Source organism: Felis catus, chromosome D4 (assembly GCF_018350175.1).
Source record: "Felis catus isolate Fca126 chromosome D4, F.catus_Fca126_mat1.0, whole genome shotgun sequence".
NCBI lineage: Eukaryota > Metazoa > Chordata > Mammalia > Carnivora > Felidae > Felis > Felis catus.
The window spans coordinates 25474133-25501040 of NC_058380.1; the positions used below are offsets into that span (position 1 = coordinate 25474133).

General features: G+C 40.0%; 1 protein-coding gene and 1 non-coding gene across 2 annotated transcripts in view; both read right to left on the minus strand.

Annotated features, from left to right (window-relative positions):
* The window catches only part of SLC28A3 (solute carrier family 28 member 3), a 55513-nt gene extending 29446 nt beyond the window's left edge, over positions 1–26067 (minus strand). The window contains exons 1-2 of the mRNA XM_003995451.4: positions 25815–26067; positions 3865–3948 (exon numbers count right to left, since the gene is read on the minus strand). Coding sequence (XP_003995500.2) covers positions 3865–3948; positions 25815–25892 — 162 coding nt within the window. The 5' untranslated portion in view covers positions 25893–26067. The remainder of the gene's footprint in view (positions 1–3864; positions 3949–25814) is intronic.
* On the minus strand, positions 1960–2064 carry LOC111557648. The gene has a single exon (XR_002737883.2). It is a non-coding gene; the product is annotated as a U6 spliceosomal RNA (small nuclear RNA).
* Positions 26068–26908: the final 841 nt, after the last annotated feature.

The following is a 26908-nucleotide window of genomic DNA, read 5'->3' on the forward strand; positions in this document are numbered from 1 at the left end:
TAACTTTCCCTTGGGAGCTAGGGTCCTATCAGTTGGGCTAAAGGGAAGTATTTCCCTTTGTTAGCTAACCCTTGCTCTAATTAATGAAGTATATACCTGGGCTATCTTTCTAGATACTGTTTGAACTCAAAAAATTTTTTTTTCAATGTTTATTTATTTTTGAGAAACAGAGAGAGAGAGACAGAGTGCGAGGGGGGGAGGGGCAGAGAGAGAGAGAGAAAGAGAGGGAGACACAGAATCTAAAGCAGGCTCCAGGCTCCAAGTTGCCAGCACAGAGCCCGACATGGGGCTTGAACTCACGAGCTGCGAGATCATGACCAGAGCCAAAGTTGGACACTTAACCGACTGAACCACCCGGTGCCACCCCCGTCCCCCACCGTTTGAACTTTTAAATATCCATGACCCGTCCTGTTCTCAGGATAGCATAGAGGATTTCCTGCCTTCCGCCACTTTGCAATAATATCTCAAATAGGTCCAGCTACCATAAGCAATGGTGAGGGAAAGTGGCAAAGAAGTATGCAAATGCAGAGTGGTTTCAATGTGCTGTAAGACAGATAAAGTCATATCTCAGCTTTTATTTTCTGTCATAGCCCAGGTGGCCATTGATTGATCTGGACTGTAAGAGAATTCCTCGAAATAAGTCACAAGCATATCTCTGAGCTGAAAGGATTCTCAAAGATCATAGAGTCCTTTGCTGCCAAACTCCATTATACTTTACATTTAGACTAACTTCATTTTCTGGTGAAGGATAACAGAAGGAGAGACCAGTGGGGTCCAAGCTGCAGCTGCTGAGGATAGGGGTAGAGATAAGCCTTATTCATTTCATTCCCATCTAACACCTAGCTTAGCCAGTAGTTAAAGTTTGACAATTATTTGACTTAAATAATCATGATTATTATTTTCTTACAGTGAAATTGTCTCCAGTTACCTACTATCAATGGAATGCCTGGCATTAACTATTCTCTTTTATTCCCACACCCATTCCCATCTTTATTTGTTTGTTTAATTAATGTTTACCTATCAGATTGGTAAAGATTTTTTCTTTTTCAAAAATCGTAATTCCAGTATAATTAACACACAGTGTTATATTAATTTCAGGTGTATAATATAGTGATTCAACAATTCCAGTGCTCATCATGATAAGTGTAGTCTTAATTCCCTTCACCTATTTCACCCATGCCTCACCCACCTCCCCTCTGGTAACTACCAGTTCTCTATAGTTAAGAGCATGTTTTTTGGCTTGTCTCTTTTTTTCCTTGTTCATTTCTTTTGCTTGCTAAATTTCACATGTGAGTGAAATCATATGGTATTTGTCTTTCTCTGGCTGACTTATTTCAGTTGGCATTATACTCTCTAGATCCATCCATGTTGCTGCAAATGACAAGATTTCATTCTTTTTATGGCTGAGTAATATTCCATTATCTATCTATGTATCTGTGTATCTATCTATCTCACCTCTTCTTCAACCATTCTTCTATCAGTGGACACGTGGGCTGCTTCCATAGTTTGGCTTTGTAAATAATGCTGCAATAAACATAGAGATGTATGTATCCCTTTGATTTAGTGTTTTCATATTCTTTGGGCAAATACCCAGTAGTGTAATTACTGGATCATATGGTAATTCTATTTTTAAGTGTTTGAGGAGACTCCATACTGTTTTCCAGAGTGGCTGCACCAGTTTCCATTCCTACCAACAGTGCATGAGGGTTCCTTTATCTCCACATCCTCGCCAACACTTGTTGTTTTTTGTGTTTTTAATTTTAGCCATTCTGACAGGTGTGAGGTGATATCTCATTGTGGTTTTATTTGCATTTCCCTGATGGTGAGTGATGTTGAGTGTCTTTTCATATGTTCATTGGCCATCTGTGTCTTTAGAGAAATGTCTGTTCATGTCTTCTGCCCATTTTTTAGTTTTTTTTTTTGTGGGATTTGTGTGTGTGTGTGTGTGTTTGTGTGTGTTAAAAATATGGGAGCTTCATGAATTTGCATGTCATCCTTGTGCAGGGGCCTGCCGGTCTTCTTCCTGTCATTCCAATTTTATATGTGTGCTGCCACAGTGAGCACCCGTCCTCATCTTTAAAACAAACTGAAAACAACAACAACAAAATCTCCTTGACCCCATGGTCATAGGACATCTACCCTCCCTCCTTCTCTTCACAGCCAAACTGCTGGAGAGAGTTGCCTTTACTTTTAGTGACCCTCACATCCTACTCACTCAGTCCATTGTGATCAGGCTTCTATTGAGATGGCCTCTGCCAAGATCACCCAAGGACCATTGGTGCCCAATGTGGCGGATCCTCCTCAGTCTTTATGTTCTTGTGTATAACAGTAAATTATCTAAATTTTTTTGTTTTTGATTGTTTTGTGAAACAATAAAAAAAGACTTCATTTTTTTAAAGAGCAGTTTCAGGTTCACAGCAAAATTGAATGATAAGGAGAAGTTCCCCATACACCTGTGCCCCCACTCATGCATAGCCTCCCCCATGATCACTGCCTCTTGTTGCAGTTGATGAACCTACAGTGACACATTATCACCCAAAATGTATAGTTTACATTAGGGATCCCTCTTGGTGTTGTCCATCGTATGGGTTTGGACAAATGCATAATGACATGTATCCACCATAATAGTATCATATAGAGTAGTTTCACTGCCCCCCAAATCCTCTGTGCTTTGCCCATGTATCCCACCCTCTCCTCTTGGTAAACACTGGTCTTTTTACTGTCTCCACAGTCTTCCCTTTTCCTTTGTCATATATTTGGGATCATACAGTATGTAGTCATTTCAGACTGTCTCTTTTAATGAGTAATACATATTTAATGTTCCTCCATGTCTTTTCATGGCTTGGGGGTTCATCATATCTTTTTAGTGCTGAAGAATATTCCATTGTCTGGATGAACCACAGTTCATTTATCTATTCACCTGCTGAAGAACATCTTGACTGCTTCCAAGTTTTGGCAATTGTGAATAATGTTACTATAAACTTCTATGTGCAGGTTTTATATGGACAGAAGTATTGTTTTCTCTTGTTTTGTTGCATAAATAGGGAAATGGACACTTTTTTATAATATATTAAGTAAAATAGACAGTAAGAATATGGATAGCATGATCCCAGTATAAGTGACATGTGCATGGCAGTGTATATTTGCACTAAAAGGCCACATTTTAAGATGTTAGGCACTGATTTTTTCCTGGAATTATACAGGTCACTTTTTCTGTCTTCCAAATTTTGCCACAATAATTTCCCACATATTCTACTTTAAACAAGTTATTCTTTTTATCATGAGAATAACTCCCTCCAATAGATGGCTTGATATTAGGCACCCAGAATTACCCAAAAAAGGATGATCTACATGAATAATCTGCTTGATTTTTAGCAACAGAAGCCTTTCTCCAAATGAGAGCCTACCCAGAATTCAATATATAAAAGAAATAAAAGTAGCCTTGCGACAGAGTGCCTCAGCCTGCTGTAAGCTTAGGCATCAGTGAGGAACTCGATGGATAGTGTTAGAACCACATCTTAGAACCTTCTTCATCTGCCTCACTTACTTTAAAATCGAGATGCTTTGGCTTAAGCCAGTGCTTTTTGCTTTGCGATGGGAGTTTGGCATCTGTAATAGTGACGTGTCCGAGAAAGCCTATGTACTCTCTCCAGCAGAAAACTCTGGGGACAGGTGTACAAACACAAAATCTCTTTGTTTGAGCACGTGTGTTTTCTTCACGACTCTGCCTTACACATTCTAATTACCAGTTAATTCATTCCTCCGAGTGCCAGCTGAGCACACGCATTCTGTCCCCACAGCTGTCCGTCCCTGTTGCACAGCAGTTACTATGGTAATAGATTCACTCAACCATCGCCACCCTACCTGCTGGGTGTTTTGCACAGCTCTACACCTTAGTGAGTTGTTGTTTCCTGATGTGTTCTGTTTTTCATCGAAGTCATCTTCATTCTAAGGAAAAAGTACAGATTGCAAAAATACAATTTCAGAATCAAGAAACTCAAATGTTCTTTTTATAAAATGGTACCAAAAGAATTTTGAGGGATGGGACAGCAAAGAGGAGGTGTTTAGATGAGTCAGCTGAAAAAAGAAAGGACCAGTGGATCTCAGGCTTATAAAGAAACAGATGATCTCTGTTCTGTTCTGATGGAAGGAATGATGTGGTCCAGCTTGAGGAAGAGAGAAAGGAGGACCAGGTGCCTCCATCTAAGTCATGTAACTTTATAATAAGCAGAGAAGAGGCTGGGGGCTTCACATACCACAGGTTTCCAACTTATAAAATAAAGAAAAATGTAGGCCATGTAGTTTTCTTCTTAGATGTTAGATTTTTGAAATGCTAAAATGTGTTTTGTTTAGCTTAAAGGAATCTCTCCTAGTAATGAGAATCAGAAAATGCCTTCTTTTGTCAAGCTGTCTTGATTTTAAATTTTGGATGGGAGTCAGCTGTTCTCTTGGAGGAGTGTCCTTATCCCTGAGCTGCTGTTTTGACATATGACTGACACCCCCTGGCTCATTGCTCTTTTACCTGTTTTGAGGGGGTCCAATCTTTCTCCCATCTCATCCCAACTTGCCTTCATAAGGTAATTCATTCCACGTAAGGCAACAAGGTAGATAAACCGTGTCAGGTAGGTCCCCATAGCTTTTCAGGAAATGTATCCTGCTTGGCCTGTCGGCTGTGACCTTGTCTTTGAAAGAAGAACAAGTGTATGACTTTGATATTAACTTTAGATCTGTCTGGCCCCAAGGATCTATAAAAATTACAATTCCAACTCGTGTTGCATTTTCCACCTATTAAAATACAAGAGTGTATAAAATGTGGATAAAATCTAACTTGCAGCGTACATGTGATTTATGCATAAAAGCCTGGTTGCCACAGTGCCTTTTTGTGTCACAGCTGCATATCTTACTTTAGCACAGTGCCTCCCACACATCATTAGTTGCTGTTGCTAATGATTAGTTGTTGAATGAATGAGCCACAGAAATTTTGATGTTGCATTAACTGGTATGGCATAATACATCTGAGTATTTGGTAAAAAATATAGTAGGGGGCTCTGGGTATGGTATGGAAAGATGACAAAGCTTGCTGATTGGGGTGGGCTGGTGGGCACTCAGGGACTCATTTTACTATTCTCACTTTCATGGATGCTGAAAATTTTAAAATAAAAATGAATACATAAATAAAGCTGAAAAGTTACAAGTACAGCAAAACCTTGGTTTGTGAGCATAATTCTTTCTGGAAACATGCTTGTAATCCAAAGCAGTTGTATATCAAAGCAAATTTCAAGAACCATTGGCTCAGTTGTGATCATGTGACGTTTGGCATCACATACTACTTTTATTGCAAGACATCACTCGTTTATCAAGGTAAAATTTATTAGAAATATTTGCTCATTTGTGGAACACCCACGAAAAAAGCTACTCACAATCCAAGGTTTTGCTATAAAACCCAGTGTAAGTTGGTGGAAATACAGGGCACAGGTAACAGAGGGTGTTGGTCCTTGGGGTCCCTAATTCCATGTGTGATGCTTTGCAGCCTCAGTTTACCCATCTATACCACAGTTTTGACTCAGTGTTCTTATGATCCCTTCCAGAATCGTGACATTTTCTGGGACCTTCTTGGTAATTCCTGCTAATTCTTGATTACTCCTGCCACCTGGTGGCGGGATCTGAAACTTGTGGAACTCAAGGATGAAATAGGAAGTGGTGTGTGTGTGTGTGTGTGTGTGTGTGTGTGTGTGTGTGTGTGTGTTGTGTTTGGGGGTGGGGTAGAGTAGATGTAAGTGTTGAGAAGGGCACCTGTGGACGTATTCTGTAACATGTAATGGATTGTTTTACCTCTGGTAGAGTGTGCGCCTTGGCTTTTTAACGTTTTCAGGAAGAACAATGTCTATCATTTGAGGATTTCCAACAGAAACGATGGGGGTGTTGTGGGTGTTGATTGGAGCTAGAAAAATAATCCTTAAGACATTGCTTTGCTTTGTCTTATTGCTTCTTGTCAAATTGGAGTCATAGGGCCTGAATGGGTGGTCGGTCCATAATTACTTCTTGGCCTGTTGTTTTTGACCATCTACTTAGCAATTTAGATTACTAGATACATTAGTATAGATTACTAGATATCTTAGTACACTGAACTACAATGAATATTGTGTTCTAAATGCAAGCTTGTCACTCCACTGAATGGGTGACAATATTGTGGTGTTGTGTATGAGTATTTGTAAGCAGCTTACAGCATGCCATGTAATTTCTCTTGTTAGTGTTAGTTGGGTGTACTCCGTTCTGGCTTGAGATGCTCTGAATGGCAGATCCTTGAGCCCGGGGTTCCATCCTGAACTTTCCATGCTGTTCGAACAACTATAGGTCCACAGTGGGTGGTGCAGTGAATACAGATGGACAGAGGTGTTTAAAATTATTTATTTATTTATTTATTTATTTATTTATTTATTTATTTATTCCTTTCAGTTTCTAAACCATTCAACCTCTAAAACATGAGAAATCACTGAAACCATTTCCTCCCCATCTACTTAAGGTATTTCCCTTCTATAAAATTATAGCTGAACATGTAGCCACCCAGAAAAATGGTGACATTTCCACTTATAATTAGATTCTGGCCAATGAAGTACAAATAGATGTGGTGCCCTGAGTGGGGCAGCTCAGGAATATGCCTTAAGAGATGGCTGGCAGGTGCTCTTTGTCCCTTACATTTTTTCCTACATCATGCTGCCTTGTGTGTGGATGGCTCCAGCCAGGCCATGAACATGAACACAAGAGCCCCATCCTGGGGATGTTAGAGCAGTGAGTGAGTTGTAGGGCTCTTGGGTTCCTAAAACCCAGAGTAGTGCTTCCACTCCAGCTCTATACTACCTACTTCCCGACCTTTATCTGCAGGATACAAGCTTATCCCTTGTTACTTTTGGTTTTGCTTTTATTTGCACCTGGATTGATATAATACATAGTAGGTACACGACACAAAGTTAAACTCTTTGAAGTCCTGTGATCCAATGATCTCCATTTTTACAGATGAAGAAACTAAGGCAAACGTAAGTGCATTGCATGACTCAGGTTATATAACCAGGATAGCCAAGATGGGATCTGAACTCAGACCATCCAACCCCAGACTATCATGCCTGTAGAGTTTAGACCTCAGGGCAGGACCCTTTGGTCTTGGGAATGTCTAAAGAGATAGTGGTAAACCCTAGAGGAGAAAGCAGGAAAAAACCTCTCTGACCTCAGCTGCAGCAATTTCTTACTTGACACATCCCCAAAGGCAAGGGAATTAAAAGCAAAAATGAACTACTGGGACCTCATGAAGATAAAAAGCTTCTGCACTGCAAAGGAAACAATAAACAAAACTAAAAGGCAACCGATGGAATGGGAAAAGATATTTGCAAATGACATATCAGACAAAAGGCTAGTATCCAAAATCTATAAAGAACTCATCAAACTCCACACCCGAAAAACAAATAATCCAGTGAAGAAATGGGCAGAAAACATGAATAGACACTTCTCTAAAGAAGACATCCAGATGGCCAACAGGCACATGAAAAGATGATCAATGTCACTCCTCATCAGGGAAATACAAATCAAAACCACACTCAGATATCACCTCACGCCAGTCAGAGTGAACAAATCAGGAGACTATAGATGCTGGAGAGGATGTGGAGAAATGGGAACCCTCTTGCACTGTTGGTGGGAATGCAAACTGGTGCAGCCACTCTGGAAAATGGTGTGGAGGTTCCTCAAAAAATTAAAAATAGATCTCCCCTATGATGCAGCAATAGCACTGCTAGGAATTTACCCAAGGGATACAGGAGTGCTGATGCATAGGGGCACTTGTACCCCAATGTTTATAGCAGCACTCTCAACAATAGCCAAATTATGGAAAGAGTCTAAATGTCCATCAACTGATGAATGGATAAAGAAATTGTGGTTTATATACACAATGGAATACTACACGGCAATGAGAAAGAATGAAATATGGCCTTTTGTAGCAATGCGGATGGAACAGGAGAGTGTGATGCTAAGTGAAATAAGTCATACAGAGAAAGACAGATACCATATGTTTTCACTCTTATGTGGATCCTGAGAAACTTAACAGAAGTCCATGGGGGAGGGGAAGAAAAAAAAAAAGAGGTTAGAGAGGGAGGGAGCCAAAGGATAAGAGACTCTTAAAAACAGAACAAACTGAGGGTTGATGGGGAGTGGGAGGTAGGGGAGGGTGGGTGATGGGTATTGAGGGGGGGACCTGTTGGGATGAGCACTGGGTGTTGTATGGAAACCAATTTGACAATAAATTTCATATTAAAAAAAAAAGAGAGATAGTGGTGTACCTATAGATGAAAGTACCCTTCCACGAAGAAGTCCTGATTTGAACTCTAGATATCAAAAGAGCAGTCAGAATGGCTAGAATGAAAAGATAAGAAATAACAAGTGTTGGTGAGGATGTGGAGAAAAAGGAATCCTTGTGCACTGTTGGTGGAAATATAAGTTGGTGCAGCCACTATGAAAAATAGAAGTTCCTCAAAAAATTAAAAGCAGAACTATCTTAAGATCTAGCAATTCCACTTCTGGATATTTATCTGAAGAAAACAAAAACACTAACTCAAAAAGATATATGCACCCTTATGTTTATTGCAGCATTATTTACAATAGTCAAGACATGGAAGCAATCTAAGATCCATCGATAGACAAATGGATAAGGAAGACGTCATCTATATCTATAGCCAACAGAATATTATGCAGCCATAAAAGGGATGAGATCATGCCATTTGGGACAACATGAATGGACCTACAGGGTAGTATGCTAAGTGAGATAAGCCAGACAGAGAAAGAGAAACACTGTATGATTTCACTATATGTGGACTCTAAAAAACAAAACAAATGAATAAGTAAATAAACAAAAAGCAGAATCAAACCCATAAATACAGAGAACAAACTGATGGTTGCCAGAGGGGACCGGAGTCGGGGGTTGGGCAAAATGGGTGAAGAGGAATGGGAGACGCAGGCTTCCAGTTATGGAATGAATAAGTCATGTGCATAAATGGTACAGCATATAGTCAATGGTAGTATAATAGCATTGAATGGTGACAGATGGTAGTTACAATTGTGAGCATAGCATAATATAGAAACTTGTATACCTGAAACTAATGTAACATTGTGTATCATTGTGTAACATTGTGTATACTCAAAAAAAAAAAAAAAAAAGAAAAGAAAAGAAAAGAAAAGAAAAGACCAGGTAGACTTGACAGAGGTGCTGAAAGATTCCTGAAATGCTCGTGGCCACTTTTAAACTATATTTAGGCTTTGGTGGTCATTTCCCAACCCAGGATAGTGGGCCTCTCACCCTATAGACTGGTTTTAAGTAGATGTTATTCTTTAAATATGCAAGTGGGCACTTCTGCATTTGTGGACATGTCTGTCTCCGTGATTAGTCTGACGCTTTCTCTTGCAACCGTGTCTGCTTTGCTTACTTGGTCTCTCCCTCCCACTGTGGCCCTGATTGCACAACGTGGCTTCCATTTCTCAGTTTTTGTGGCGGGGATTTCTCTGCTGCAGACTGAACATCACTGCCAGGGGAGACTTTCTTCAACCTTCTTTCCAGAAACTACTCTGGCCTGGTGTGCTCTGACAGCATGATTGGTCTTGCTGAGGGGGGCACTGATGGGCTTGAGCCTGGGGCAAGAACAGACACCTTCATCCCTGGAGAGACTTTCATCCTGAGTTCTAGTGGGACACACATCATGTTGGTTAATGACAGATGGTAATGGCTCATCAGGCAAATATGATGTTGATAAGGACCCTGAGGAGTCACTAGGAAGATATATATATTTTTAAGTTTATTTATTTATTTTGAGTTGGGGTGCAGAGAGAGAGAGAGAAAGAGAGAATCACAAGCAGGCTCTGCACTCGTCAGCACAGAGCCTGACTCAGGGCTCTGTGAGATCATGATCTGAGCTGAAATCAAGAGTTGGATGCTTAACCTACTGAGCCACCCAGGCACCCCACTATGAAGAGCCTTAACTGGTTCTAGAGCTTGACACTTCACAGCAATTTTTGTAAAGTGTTTGCTAAAATACCTTGGTTGGAAGGCTTTATACTATCAGAACAGATTTAGGTTGGTGATCAGATTTGCTTATTTTGTTATGTGTGTATGTGTGTGTGCCTATCTATCTACCTACCTATCATCTATCCATCCATCCTACCTATCTCCCCATATCTGTACATCTTTAAAGCAATCTTCCTAAGAAACAGTCAATGTGATACTTTCTGAGGAGTGATGCCTTAAAATATTGCTATGGATGTCATTTGGAAAACTTGGAACTGTGTAAATATGTAAAAATCTATATTATACCCATTGGACTTTAAGCTGAGAAGCCGGATTCTCTGTCCCCTGTTCTCTGCCGAATACCATGTATATAACACAATGGCAGCACAGAAGTGCTTGGTGACTGTTTTTCAGTGGAAAGATATTCCTACAGGCTTATTATAGTGAAGCTATAATTGTGTCTCTACAACTAAGTAGAGACAAAATGGTATGGGACTGCTTTCTCTACTTCTCCAAGAAGGTTACTGTATGTTCTAATATTCTATGCCTGAGATGCCTGAATGAAGGTACCAGAAATACACCTCCAATTTTTTTTTTTTTTGAGTTTCAAGTGACTGATTTAACTTTTCTGTCTCCATTTCTATGAACATGGAATGGGACTAGCTGGAGCAAGTGTTTCAAATAGTAACTTAAAATTCCAAAATGCAACATAAATAGATCATAGGAAGCGGCTCACCAAAAACCTGAAGACGACTGCTTTCAGGAATATTGACAAATTATCTATACTAATTGGTGCTGCATTGTGATAAAGGCTTGGGTTCCATCGCCATTTCTGGGTTCAACTCCAAGCTTAATGTCTTGAAGCCATATTCATCACCATATAAGAGTGTAACATTCATTACCTACCTAGTGCCATATATGGCAATTGACTTTTGTCAATTGACTTTTATATTAGTTTTACTGTTGAGTTTGCTACCTACTTGCTTCTCTGGGGCATTTATAGTCACTTTGCTCTCTATGGTTGAAATTTGGCATATAAAAGTCAACATCTGTTTCATGAATCTAATCTCTTCGCATTGTTTGGGAATATAGCTCCCCCTTTATTTATTTATGTTTTACTTAATGTCAAACATTTTAAGGCCATTTACTCTATAATGTTCCCTCTAAATTGCATGGGCTTTGCCTTGGAATGATGGCATTTTCAAAGGTGGTATTCCAGAAGTCTTTGATCTTATTGTATGGCATGTGACCCTTTTGGCTCAGGTAGCCTTGTGCCTCAAGTCTCTGGTTTACAGAATCCTTAATGTAGTTCATGGGCACTAGCTAGAGCATTCCTTCCTGAGATGTTCCTGTTTTTCTCACCAGCCTGTGTGGATTTATGGACTGGATTAAGGAGCAGCAGTACAGCGAGAGGGGAAATGCCTGCTCAGCCTGTAGTTTGTCATCACATTTCCCTGGCATAATTCTCTGTCACTTCTGAATGATCTGAAGGGAGCTTTGAATTGGGTGCAAGGAAGCAGGACCACAAAACATTGATAACATTCTCCCTTTGTGATCTTTGTGAACCAGGAGCTAGTGAAACCCCTGAGTACAGGAAAGTAGGGAAAAGCAGGGCTCTGTACCCAAATGAGAAAAATTAGGGGAAGGTTTAGAATGATGAGATTTATAAAAATAAATTTAAGCCTGCAAGTACTCCTAGAAATGGCTTCCACGGTTTTCTTAGAGAAACGTCTAGGGGAGAAACTTCAGCCAAACAAAAGATTAATGAAAAATTATGGCAAAAGGAGTGACAGTATGTTGTGAATCTATTTAATGAATTAAAACCTTAATCCAGGGATTAAGATTCCAGAAGAAATTATATACATTTTAACCCCTCACAGTGTAGAAAAGATACTCAGAACACTTAGCTGAAGAAAGAAAATAAAAGAAAAGGTAGAAGATAGGGTGAACAGGCCAATCTTCTTATCTTTTAATTTCTGAGAGCTGAACGACATTATAAGCAGCAGTGTTTTGGAAAGGTAAATGCTAAAATATATATATTCCGCTAAAATCAAGTGGTAGAAGAGAAGGAAAAAACCCCCAGAAATTAGAAAAATATACTAATTTTGTGATTACTTATAATCTTAAGCTCATTATAAAAGGAACCATTAAGATAACAACAAAAAAAATACATCTTCAGAAGAAAATGAACAAAAATAAAGAATATGCAAACCATATGTGAAAAGATTTTTTACAAAGCACAACATAAAATATGATGAGAGGAGCTAAGAACAAATACACCCATCTGGCAGATCAATGGATTCGATGGAGTCAGAGGGGGTAATAAGGACACGTAACCACACACAGACACCTTCTGATGTCTTTGAGTTTTATGATGGTGCGTAAGAGACATGCATTTACTACAGTACAAACTGTACATTGAACTTTAAATTTTGACCTCCTCTGGGGCTAGCAATATGCAGTATGATCCTCACACGTGATGCTGGGCATTGCCTAGTCAGCCATGAGATCACTAGCGTCCACAATCAATTCTGTGCCCATTCAACCACTGTTTCTCACTTCACAGTATCCAATGCATTACAGGAGATATTCAACACTTTGTTATAAAATAGGCTTCGTATTAGATGATTTTGCCCAACTCTGGGCTAACATAAGGATTCTGAGCACATTTAAGGTAGGCTAAGCTATGTTTGGTGGATGAGGTGTATTAAATGCGTTCATGACATACAATATTTTCAATTTATGGGGATTTATTGGGACATAATCCCATCATAAACTGAGGAGATTCTGTCCTGGAAATGACTCAGGGACTCAGAAAGATAAAACGTGGAGTGGTCAGGATTGTAATTGACCAAGGCTGAATACAGGATTAAAAAAAGCAATTCAGGTGTTCCAAAAGAAACAATGGTCAGAGTACAATCTAATGCTCTGAGAAGCCTGGCTATCTGTGTACAAATGGTGTAGATTAATGTAAAGGGAACCAAGGAAGAAATATCTAGAAACACATTTCGAAAGAGGTTGATAGAACTCTTTCAGTCTATGACAGATCAAATGGGCAAAAGTAAGAATAAGGAAGACCAAGATGACAATAAATAATATGAATCTGATTAGCATCTATTGAATTATATAACTCCAATAGAAAATATATTGTGGCCAAGACTGCTAGGTGTCCCTGATATCTATCTTTCTCTATTTCCTTTAAATATAGGGCTCTGAATTTTAGCTGGGCCTGAGATTTCACAGAATAGAGGTACATTTCTGACCTCCCTGTGGCTCTGGTTGAATTCTGCCACTGTGATTGAAGCTACATGCAGCTTCTCAGAAGTGTCCCAAAGCAGGACAGTTGATGGAGCCTGTGGACTCCTTTATTATATTAATTAAATATAATATTAAAAAGGAAATACTTTAATGAAATCTAGTTATTAAAGTATTAAAATTAATTTGTGATAGTGTATATACATCTTTTTCAACACTTTAAAAAACAAGAAAAAAAACCCAACAAGGTCCTGTGGCAAGTGTGAATGACTGCCTTAATTGCAATGCCATGGATGTAAATTATATTTGGAGATATTTGAAACAGATATCAATTCTTTTTTTCTACTTGTATATATTAACTCAATGTAGTGACGGTTCTTTCGCACCTTTCGCATTCATTTCAAACAAGCGGTTCTACCTCCTCTTGGTCTGTGTGATGGAGCATATTCTTCTCTGTCAGAACCACGGAGAAGGCATCCCCACTCATCTTCCACCTTGTGGATCTCTTAGTTATGAAGCAACCATAAGTACATCTGGGAGAATATGGACCTTTATTCTTACTTGCACTTGGGTATCTTGGTTTTACTTCTGGGTCTGTCCCTATTATCGTCCAGAAAATCTACCAGTGGGGGAAATCAAATAATAGCCAGGAATAAAGGCTTGAAATAAGCTTTGCTTTGAAATAAGCAGCAAATGAATGATGTTTAAGTATCCTGCTTAACCGGGGCTGATGTCATATGCTTTTCTAAAAGTAGTCGTTTTTCTATCAGAATTCATTAGAGTCTTGGGTTATGTTTAGAAGATGAAACGCAGATTAGCTTCCAATGTAATTCTGGTGTCAGACCAGACACGTTCATGTAGGCCAGACACTAGCAGTTGCTGCATGAAATGTCCACTGGGTGGAGCCACTTAAGGCTGTAAGATACAGGTACCATGAAGGCCAACGCTTGGCCTCACTTCTAATTCTGGCCATCTGTTAAAAGCATTAATATGATAAAACATGGCCACAATTTTATATACTACAAATGTTTACTTCATATATTGTCTAGAATGGTTGTATGTAATAAATAAATTGAATCCTTATCAAAAAGCATTCTGTGATCACTGGCCAAGTTTAGGACAAGTTGAGCACTAAAAAGTGGAAAATATGAATAATGTCTGCAACTTACATGTGTCAAAAAATAAGATGGACTAATGGGGGGTTATAGGGTAGATGAAAAAAATACATGAGAAAGCAAGTATGGTAAAATATTAATTATGGACTGTAGTTGGCGGATATATAGGTGTTCGCTATGAAATCACTTCAACTTTCCTATATGTTTAAAAATCTTCATTATATAATGTTGCAAGAAGCAAAAAATGTTGGTAATTGATTATAAAATATTTAATAAAGGAAAGGGAATGTTAATCCAGATAGACAAATATGATCAAAGATAAGTCTATTCTTTTCAGAAGAATGTCAGGGAAGGAATATTGAAGAAATGAAAACCCCCATTTTGCAATTCCCTAGTACTAGTTGATTCAGGAAAGGGTCATCCATGGATGCGAAAACCATTGGGTGAAATGTGTTGGGAACCTGGATATTCACATAGCCTTAAATGTCATCCCGCCCCCCTACCCCCCACCAACAGATTACTTACTAATTAATAAAGAGGGAAACATGCCTTGGTAATGGAGTGCTGTGCTCATCACCATCCTAACCAGGTCATCACCACAACAGTGGAGTTAAATTTCTACAAATGCATTATGTATATTTTTAATTTCTTTTTTTACATGCAGTATTTCCAGAGCTGAAGCTACCTAAAAGTCATATAAAGATAGAACTGTACATTCCAAGACACCACTCACCTCCTGCCTGGTTGCCTTTCACTCTTATTGTAGCTTTGATATTTGTGTTGATAATTTGTGTTTGGTAAATGTGTGATTTCAGCCCGGACAAGCTGTTCTTAGAGCAATAATATAACAATGCCTGGACTCCTTCCTTACTGGGCCAGGCACAGTGCTCTGCACTTCCTCACACACTGCCATACTTAACCCTTGCTTCTCTGGTATTTGCATCTCTATCAATTTATAGATAAGCATCCTTTCTCCTTCTACTAAAAACCAGTCTTCCATCTGCACTTGCTGGCTGCTATGGTCAATGTTTGTGTGCCCCTAAAATTCACCATGTTGAAATTCTAACCTCCAAAGATGATGGTATTAGGAGATGATGCCTGTCGGGGCTAGGAGATGGTGTTTAAGTCATGAGGGTGAAGCCTTCATGAATGGGAGTAGTGCCCTTAGAAATGAGGTCTCACAGAGATCCCTGACCCCTTCTACCATATGAGGACACTGTGAGAAGGCATTGGTTATGAACTGGGAAGAGGGGCCTCACTAGAATGAGCCCATGCTGGTGCCTTGATCTTGGACTTCTAGCCTTCAGAACTGTGAGAAATAAATGTTTGTTGTTTATAAGCTTCCCAGCTTGTGGTATTTTGTTATAGCAGCCCAGATAAAGGCACTAGTTCCATTTTCTTGCCACATTTTGTCTCCCACTCATTCCAATATGTATTCCATTCCTACCACTCCATGGAAATCACCCTTGCCCAAGTCTTTGATGGCTTTCATGTGCTTAAATCCAGTTTTCATCATTCACAAGGGATTGTTTCCTCCTTAAAACACTCTTGTCCAACTTGTGATATCACACATTGCTAGTTTCCTCTTGTCACCCAGACTTCTTCTCTATTTCCTGTACCATATCAGCCTTTCAACTCAACCCTTAATGTTACATATAGTTCCTTGGGGCTCTGTCTTAGGCATTCTCATTCACTCCTCTAACAAATATTTTTTGTGTACCTACTATGGACTAGGCAATGGTTCCTATGCTGGTTGCTGGTCTCTGTTCTCAGGGAATTTAGAAGATGACAGCCATAATAATAACACAATTAATTATTTTCTTACAGTCATGATAAAGACTTAAAAAGTTCAAGTCCTGCACCTTATAATGCTTTTACAGATTGATTAGAATGAACTTGTCTGTGTCTGAAATTCCAAAGATGCATGAGGGAAACAGAAACGCTCTTAACAGCAAAACATCTTCCTATAGTTGAGAAAAAAAATAAAGATATAATCTCTTTGACTCTGTCAATTGAAACTAAAATTCTTCTTATTCTCATTTCCTTCTCTGATTTGTTTTTCATAGGTAAATCACCAGTCTGCCTAAAGGGATCAAAGGTTATTATAGATTTTTTTTTAAATGAAAATGCATTTCATGCCAAAGCCTAAATCACCTGCAGGATGAAGTCTTATTTGCTCGGGCCTGCCTTATTCTTGTGTTATTTTGGGAAGTCATGGTCACTTCCTAAGTATTGGTCTCATCAGACCATTATCAGACTTACCAGACTGTTTCATGCCACAATAGTTAATAGTGAGGCATGAAAGAGGATACATGCACCATGGACATTTGAATTTGCTTATGTTTGGAAAAACATTGCTTCTTAGCGACTCCTAAAATCACCTTGTTCATCAAGCACCTTTTCCCAAAGAGCACTGACTAAATAAATATAAATTAATTATAAATACATGGATAGAGCCCATAAAATTTTTTTTGAGATGCATTTGAGTAAGTAAGAGATGGATCATAATGAACCAAAGTATTTGAAAAATAACTTTATAAAAGTCCTTTGGAAGAGACACAGATGCTGGGAGGGAGCCAAGGTCTCTCTGTCTGGCAGGAACCCAAGGGGCTTGACGTTTACATTTGACGGCCATTAAAACAATTCAGAGTTGCCTGTTGGTGTCTTCCATAGTTATCCATCAGTAGATCCCAGTATCTACTATACAAAGAGGTGGACTTCATAGATGGGTTTCAAATTTTGGTTTGGCCCCTGCACCAAAATAGCATCCCCAACTAAATGGTTTGGTTAATGGTTGCTGATACTTGAGCATTTGCTAGGTGCTAGTGCTTTCCACTAATCTCCCCTTACTCCTTTGATGCAGGGTGTTATGGACCTATTTTTGAATGGGAAAGTAGATGCAGAAGTTAGGTAACTGCCTAATGGCAGTCTGGTTCTGAAGCCTCAACTCTTCACCCAAAGAATTTATGTTTTACTCTCCTCATAATGATTCACTATGTGACTTTTAACCTGTGCCCTGCTAACCCCCACCCCTTCCCAGTCTGACTTTTCTCAGAAGCTCACCTCTCTCTTTCCTCTCCACTTCCTCCTTAAGAAGGGGCCCCTTGTTATCTTCAGCCAAGCTCAAAGTCACATGCAGTACAGTCAGTTCTTGGACCATGATAGACCACGTCTTCTTCCACGTGTGCTTTCAAAATGCTTCCACTCTTACTTCTTTCTTCCCTCTTCTCTGACCTCAAGACCTCATGTTCTACAGGGAAACAAGGAAGTAGCCATCTGGGTCAACAGGAAGCCTAATGTTTGCTGGCTCCTGGAAATGTCTCTGTTGGCTTTGTGTGTGTCTTTGTCTCTTTTTTCCCTTCCTTGCTGGATCCAGCATACCATGTAACAAGACCTTTGCTCCCACCTGCTCTATCTGCAAGGGTCTGGTCCTTAATTAAGTAATTTACATTTCAAATCCTCCTACTGCACAAGTTAGGCCAGTGCCTTCTAATCAGCTTCCTCCTTGCAAAATGTTTTCTGAAGCAACGGATTCAGGTGTATGAGAAACTAGGACACAGTAATTTGAAAATAGAAAAATAAAAACTTTAAAAGCTAGAAATGTTGTAAGAAGTGATATAATCCAAAGGGAGGGACACTGAGAGGCAAGTAGGACCCACTGGGGGACAGCTGCACAACTTTATAGATTGTGCTGTTTGGAACTATGTTATGTTCCCACAGTTGAGCAGGTGGAGGGAGTAAGGCAGCTGGAGAGTCCACAGGGAAGAAGGTATACCTATCCTGGCTTCTGTTTAACTATGACTGACACTTTCTTATGGTGCAAAAAGCCTCACCTCACATTAATGGGCTATTTTCTGACCATGTTTCATGGAGGAATTTATACCATTACTTTGCTTACAACCCCTTATCATCTGTCTGGCTAGTTTACTGTAGAATGTTCCCGAATCTGCAGAGAATAGAAATTCAGTTTTAAACCTAAACTTATCATTGGTTTCGGATTCTTGGGACCAAGATTTTGAAATCAGTGAAGAGTCTTGAGGTGAATCAGAACTGGCCTCTATTCCTGTCTGTCTCTCTTTACTACTTTTCTGTTTCCCTGTACATGTGTTGCATACCTTCTCGTCTGGGGCCTTGACTTCTCCACATAGTGCCATATGGAAAAAAGTAATTTTTGATATGGTAGCTTGTGGAATTATTTGTGTCTTACTGGTTATTTTCCTTATGCCTAGTGCCCATTGAGTTGGTGCTCACTATATATTTGTTGAATGAATTAATGAATTAAAGCCTGGAAGTGTTCACTGGGAACATTTGGGAAATATTCCCCAACTCCCTGTCTAGATGAGACCACCATCTTGTGTCATGAGTAACACTTTTTATAAACTGTGTTGTGCTGATTTGCCATTGTGAACTGATTTTAACCAAATGGTAGCTATTTCCTGCTTTTTGCATAATGCCTGGCACACTGTCAATAAATTTTCGTTGAGTCAATAAATGTCATGCTTTATGTCAATGGGTTTTGGCTCTTGGAGGAAAAGCAAGCAAAGCCTTGAAATCACAGAACTAGGGGACTGAAAGGAACATTGAGAAGTCTTCAGTTACATTTCCCTGTTTCTCAACCGAACCATTCCTGGTAATCATCTACTTTGTTCCTGAACACCCACAGGAGGCTCTCTAACCGTGTGACTCATAGTGTTTTCCTAAGAAACTTGTCTTTATTTACTTCCAGAAGACACAAGGCATGCATGTCATCTTTTTCTTTTCTTTCTTTCTTTCTTTTTTAACTTTTTTTCCTTTCCAGAAAAAAGAAGGAACAATTGGGCACGCCAAGGCTGTAAGTGTCTTCTGGGTCAAATACCTTTGCCCACGTGTGGAGTAGAATTAGATGCCTCCAAATCTAGATCCCGGCTTTGAGTGAAAATCATATACTACATCTGCCTAAATCTACAATCTGAAGACACAGTTCTAAACTTCTGTAGCATGATAGAAACTTGGTGCTCCTGCTCACAATAATCTGTTCTCTATAAAAGTCCAAATAATCCCACTTCTGATTTTTTTTTCAGTTTGACACATGACAGTTCAGCTCGCGTCCAGGGCCAGCTTCTCATCAACATCAACAATGTCTAGATGAGATGGGTCAGTTGGTGCCACCACCTTCATTTTAAGTTAAGACACCGTGAAAAATAATAAATTCAGGGACTGTGGAAGAAACCAAATCCCTAAATCTTTCCCCTCTAAGATGTCATGGAAGTGCCTTGAGTTCTTAGTCATCTAGGCTGTTAGAAATAAGTCTAGGTATGACCTGATTTGAGGATAGAGGAGAGAATTTTTTTTTAACCTTCTTCATGACATGACATGACATGACATGACATGACATGACATGACAATTATTGTCATGTGTTTTCTGTGTTTTAACTCACCTGTGGAAGAAACACATCTAGATAGTTGTAGCCAAACTTGTCCTGAATTAGTGGAAACCCCTCATCCACCTGGTGTGATTCATGTTGACCTCCCTCAGGGGATTAGAGAGAAACAATGCTCTTCCTCTTTACTTTGCATAATCGCCACCAACCTTGAATTTCTCTATTCAAATTATTAGGCCAAACATTCTCGGACTTAAATGACCTCCCAAATTTTGACCTCCATTTAACAAACTCTTTAAACACCACTGACTCACTAGGCATTTCCTGGAATAGGTCAGCTTTTCTCTGTGTGTGTGTGCAGAGTGGAGACGTATTTCCCATCTAGTCCTGTCTTGAACTTTCGTAAGTGGGTCCACACCCAGCTGGCTTAAGAGTGAGCATGGGTTCTGTGGCTCTGAGGGCCACATTGGTAGAATCGATACTTACTCATAGGCAGAAGGAAACTTCATTTGGGATTCTAAGAAACATCATTTAGTAAAAGTATTCTTTCAAAAATTGCCTGAATTTTCACCCTTAGAAATTCTGAGCTTTATTTGGACTCTCTTGCTTTCCTCTTTTCCTCTTCTCCGGATCCTTCTTCCTTTGACTTTGCAAAAATCTTTTGGTTGTCCTATTCTATAAAGACTTACCCTAAATATGGACACTCGATAAATGTGGTATTTGTCAAGTGGGGAAAATATATATTTTTTAAAGCAACACTGAAATAATTGGATACCCACGTAGAGAAAACAAACTTTTTTTTGCTTTTAAAGATTTCATTTTTTTAAGTAATCTCTATACCCAGTGTGGGGCTTGAACTCATAACTCCAAGATCAAGAGTCACATGCACTACTGAGTGAGCCAGCTAGGCACCCCCAAAAACAAAAACTTGATGCCTGCCTCACACTATGCATAAAAACTAACTTCACGGAGAGTAGAGTCCTCAATGTAGAAGGAAAATAACAAGCTTTTGGAAAATATGGGAGGGTATCCTTATGATCTTGCAGAGTAGAAAAAGATGTCTTAAACAGGATATATAAAACAGACACACCTGATAAATGGATCCCAAATAATTAGCTTTTGTGCATCTAAATATTAAAGAGTGAAAGACAGTTTCAGTGGTTGAAGGCATTTGTAAACCATATAATTGGAAAAGGGCTTATATTCAGAACATTTAAAGAACTCTTTCAAATCAGTAGGAAAAAGACAGAATCCAGTAGAGAAAATGGGCAAGAGACATGAACAAGCATTTCACAAAGTTGGCATCTAGTGGCCAATAACATAGGAAAATTAAAATGAAACCTCAATGTTACACTACTCACTACACATCTACCAGAATCACTGAAATTAAGAAGCCAGATAACTATTGGTGAGGCTATAGAGTAATAGGCACTCACACTCTGTGGATGGAAATATAAATTAGCAAAACCACTTAAGAAACCAGTTTGGCATTATTACTGAAGTTGAAAATGTATATGCATTCTCCATGACCTAGCAATTCCACTCCTAAATGTAACCCCAAATAAATTTGTTACATATGCGCCAGGAGACATGTCTAAGAGTATTCATAGTTGCATTTGTTTCTAGAAGCTCCTAAAAGCTCCAAGGATAATGGCACAAATGTCCACCAACAGGAAAACAGATAAATTGTGTAATGTTTATGGAGAACACTGTATATCAGTGAAATTGGATGAACTCCACTTACATGCAACAGTATGGCTGAGTCTCAACAATACAAAACTGAGCAAAAGAAGTCAGGTACAAAATGATTTGTCTTGCCTAGTTCTATATAAATGTTTTGAAATAAGCAAAGAATTTTCCTGTAACTTTCTATTTATATAAAGTTCAAAAATAGGCAAAAACAGTGCTTGGGGATTCGTAACTATACGTTAAGGTATAAAGCAAAGCAGGGTAGTAATTACCATAAGGTTGGGGTCATTGTCACCCCTGTGGGCAGGGGCAGTGGTGACAGACGTGCAGGATTGGTGTGTCAGAGCTGAGGGATGGCAATGTCCTATTTCTTGATCTGGATGGCACTTTATAATAAGCTGTCTAGTTGGCTTTGTGTGTTTTTCTGCATGTTATATTTCACAATGAATTTTTAAAAAATAAAAAAGCCCCCTGCCTGCAGCCCCAATCTTGCCTCTTCTGAGCCTCTCTTCCCTGCTCTTCTCTCCACCAGGGGAACTTCCTCTCTGACTTCATTTTCCCCAGTTTCCCCGCTCCCACTCATCACACAAACTGCCCCCCATCCCACCCCTGGTCACCAGTGACCTCCTGGCTGAAAAATCACATGAACTGTCTTTGCTGCTAACCTTGTAGTTCTCTTTTCCCTTGGCTTCCCCAGACCCTTCCCTCTCCTGGTGCTGCTCCCCTTTCTCCTTGTGGCCTCTCTGCTCCAACCTCTGACTGCTCTAACTTTCCAGCTCCTGAAGTACCGGGGCTTCCTGGGTTTCCTTCCTCCTGGTGTCATCCATGCCACTGGCTCACTGTTGTGTGATCAGCCCCCAAATGCATGATGTTCCCTTCTAGACTCCAGGTGCCTTTATCCCTAGAGCTTCCTGCCTCCTCTCCATTTTCTTCTAGGGGTATGAAATCACCCTAATTTCAACCAACAACCTCAAAATGAACTCATGGTCTTCCTTGCTCCAGCCCTATTTCTGTCTTTCCAGTCTACATAAAGAAAATCACTTCTAAGTTGAGATCTCAGGCTAGAAATGTTGACTCTCTTTAATCTGCCCCAGCACTGAGACATACTATTATTTATGTTCACACTGCATGCTAGGCACTTGCTATGGTCTGAATGTGTCCCCTTACCTACCCTCCCACCCCCTGCCAAATTCCTGTTTGGAAAATCTGATGCACAATGTGACAGTATTAGGTGGTGGGGCCTTTGAGGTGATTAGGTCATGAGGGCAGAGCCCTCATGAATGGGATCAGTGCCCTTATAAAAGAGACTCCAGAGATGTCCCTTGCACCTTCTGCCATGTGAGGACCCAGCAAGAAGATGGCTGTCCATGAGGAAGTGTGCCCTTGCCAGACACTGTTCTGCTGGTGTCACAATCTTGGATTTCCAGGCTCCAGAATAATGAGAAACAAATTTCTGTTTATAAGCCACTCAGTCTGTGGTATTTTGTCATAGCAGCCTGAACGAACAGTAGTTTTTTAAAACATATATTACATACTTAAAAAAATGTATTAACTCACTTAATTCTCTCAACACCAGGATATGGTATTATTATCCTACTTTAGAGAGGAGAAAATGGAAATATGCATTGCCAGAGCAGCTCTTAACTCACCCTGACTCAATGCTAATTGCATGGCCAAGGGGCCTCCTACGAGTATTGGTACTTCTGTCCAGTGCTGGTTGTTACCACCTCTAAGCTACAATCTGATTATCATACCAACCTCCTAAATGGTGTCCCAACCACACATAAATCTCTTTCCATTTTGTCCACCTTCAATGGGGGTATCAATAATTTGATAGTGTAAATTCTTTTTATTATTTTTTTTTAAGTAGGTTCCGTGTTGGGCCCCATGCCCATCTTGGGCTTCAACTCACGACCCTGGGATCAAGACCTGAGCTGAGATCAAGAGCCCGATGCTTAACCGACTGAACCACCCAGGCACCCCTTGATAGTGTGAATTCTGATCTATTCTTTCCTGATGCCTTAGCCATTTGGAGGCCCCGTGATCTGGGGCCAGCCTGTCCCCTGTACCTTCCCTGGAGCCCCTGCTCCTCATCTCCTCTATCCCCAGCATACATATTCTTTCAGGCCCCTGGGCCTGTGCAGACACTTCTCTTTGCTTGCAGTGCTCTACTGACACCCCTCCCTGTTCAACCAGGAAATCCCTGCCCACCTCAGAGACTCCCCAGTCAACCCAGCTCCACCTGCTTATTTATTTATAATGTACTTGGTGCCAACTTCCAGCATTGTTTTTTGTTTTTGTTTTACATCACACGTAATTGCTTATTGGTTTCTGCCTGCCTTGTTCCTGGAGGGCAAGAATAGTGTATTATTCCTTCTTGAATTGGTATCCCTTTCCAGCAGTGGTCTTATCTAGGGGGCAGTTAATGGTTTTGCTGAGTAAATATGTGTCTCTGGAAATTCTTGTCAAGCAGCAGGCATTGGAAGAAATAACCTTGTTTCTGCTCGTTGGTGGTGGTATGTGGTATTCTGCTGGGTTTGAGATGCCGTGTTCTGCACCCTGAGACCTAGAGGTACTTTTTTCTTTCCTTTTCTCTTCTTTTCTTTTCTTTTCTTTTCTTTTCTTTTCTTTTCTTTTCTTTTCTTTTCTTTTCTTTTCCTTTTCTTTTCTTTTCTTTTCCCTTTCCTTTCCTTTCCTTTCCTTTCCTTTCCTTTCCTTTCCTTTCCTTTCCTTTCTTTTCCTTTTCTTTTCATGGAAGAGAATGAGGGATAGAAAAGAGGACTATCTTTGGTGGATGTGTGTCCTCCTCACTGACTGGGCTACCAGTTGCTGGTGACGTGGACCCGCCTCCCTTGCAGACATCTTTGTCTTGCTGTCATACTCACTTTGACTCTATTCCATTCTAGCCCTTCTATTCTTTTGAGCCATAAAAGGCCCTCTGCTTTATGCTTTTTTCTCATTTAACCCTTATGAGGGGAATCAGGACATGCTGCCCCCCAATCTACCACTTTGGCATGAGAATTATCTTGAGCTGAAGGCAACTGAGAAAAAACAAACACAAAAAGAGCTCTTCATTTTTCCTCTCTCTGTCTAGAGCAGGGACGAACTTTCTCTTGTGTAGATGTCCCATAACAGGCAGAGGAGAACAACACTTGTCACTGGAAACAGAGATGGTGCTAAGATTGCATAAACCTCACTGCCAAACCTTATCTCCCATTAGCTGCCCCCATGTCTTTCCTCATCACTTTTCCATAATTTCTTGGCCCTAAGAGCTTAACCTCTCTTTTTTTGGTCTAATCACTGCTCCACCATTTTTTGTCCTTTGTTAAAATGGTACATAAGACCCTGAGTCTTAATGTTTCTTTGAATTTTTCATTTATTTTCTGTGAGGCTGCATGAATATAAAATGAAGAATATTAATAAAATTTGTATAGCTTTCTCTGGTTAATCTGCCATTTCTCAGTTTAATTTGCAGATCTCAGGTGCTGAATCCAAGAGGGTAGAGGAAAAGACTTCTCCTCCCTTACACTTATGATCTATGAGATGAAGTTCAGTGTGACCACTGTGTAGACAACTGAACTGAAGCTCAAGGAAGTTACAGTCACATGTGGGTAAAAGATTTAGGACTTGTGCCAAAGCTCTTTTACCTTCCTTGTTCCCTCCTTTGTTAGTGCCTAAAAGTTTGTTTTGCCTTTTTGGTGATTCTGAATCCCAACAGATTGCTGACACCTGTTTGTGTGGGCTCCCAAGTCAGCTTAGGAAAGGAAGCACAGCTAGGGACATCCCTGAAAAACTCTCATCCCAGAGCCAGTCAGAACAGGCTGGTGTTTCCCTGTGACAGGACTCTTTCTAGGCCTCTGCAGCACCCAGTTCCAAGTTAAGCAGCATTAATCACTCAGTGAGTTTTGGTTGATGACATGAGACTGGTTTGCATAACCCGGCTGCACTGGGGCGGGCACCCAGGCTCCCATCTGACAGGTGCTTTGGGAGGTGGTGTAAGAGAAAGAAAGCCTGAAGTGCTCCCTACATCCAGGATCTGGAGTCTCTCCATTCTTTCCTTCTTACCAGCTCTTTGGAAAATATTGGCAGGGCTTGTGAACCTGAAACAAAAGCCTGAGAAGACAATCTTGTTTCTAAGTGACAGGGCAAGTTAGGGATCAAAACAAGTTGTACTAAAAGAGACTTTTCAGGTTTGTCAGCCCAAAAGGAAAAAATCATAGGTTTAAAGAGTGTCATGAAAAACTTATTGTGTTCCAAGAACCCCACTGGTTTTGTCTGGGAATTCGCCAAGGTTGCGAGAAATGAGCACTGTGTCCATTTACTTGGTTTCAAACACAAGATAAAACTTCCGCTCACCTGGAAGCCAGTGTTGCTGTAGCCCTCCGCCCTGGCGGCCGTCCTACTCTTCAGCTCCACGAAGTCTTCGCTGCTCATGGCATTGGTTGGGCTCTGAATTCTTTTCAGGTGTCTGGTCTAGAGTTTCCTCCGTACCTGAAGGAACATCAGCCTCTGCTGATGTCAGAATGCCACCTGCTGTTGTAGGAACCTGGGCACGGCTTACATTTGAAAAGTTAAGAATCTGTGGGGCGGAGCAGGAGTGATAGGTGGGTGGGGTGTGGCCTCCAGTTCAGGTCCACCCACCTCATTAATCTTCGCGTTTAGGATTGCTGGCCCATTTTTACTTTGGAAAACTCAGTACACAGAGCAGAAAAAGACACTTTCTCAACAGTCACGAGTCAAATAATCTACTTCCTGTGGGTGGTATTGGGGACTAGGAATGGTGTGGGGTGGCAAGGAACATAAGGGCTGGCTGCTACCAATTGACCACTATTCTCTGCTAGGTCCGTGCTCAGTACTTTGTGTACGGTTGTTTTGGTTTATCTTCAGGACAAGCAAAAACTGAGATGTGATAAAGTAAAGTCAACAATTTGCTCAGGGTCATTTGGCTAAGTGAGAAGTCAAAGTCTTTTTACTACATCCCTGTCTACAGATCGGTTTGCTTTTAAAAAACCAATTCCTAGAAATGCAAATATGCAGCAGATAAATGGAACGTGACCAACTGCTCACTTAATAAAAGGATTCTTCACTTTAGGAAATTATTAGCTATAAGATTCTTTCAAATAGCAGTTTCCCCTAGTACATTTAAAATGAATATAGTTGTGTGGCCTCTGAGGAAATGTGAAAAATGCTAATGATAAGTGAAAAGCTAGAATTAATAAATGGAATACTGCATACAGTAGATAAAAGAATAGAAGAAAATACCAAATGTAATTATGATTATTTCTGGGTTGTGGTTTTTATGCCTGGTTTTTATTTGCTCTTTCTTTGCTGAGTTTTCTATAAAGACCATGATTTATTATTATTATCATGATATAGACTATATAATAATTAAAAGCTCACTGGAACCACATTGCCTGGGTTCAAATCCTGGCTCTACAACTTACCACAGC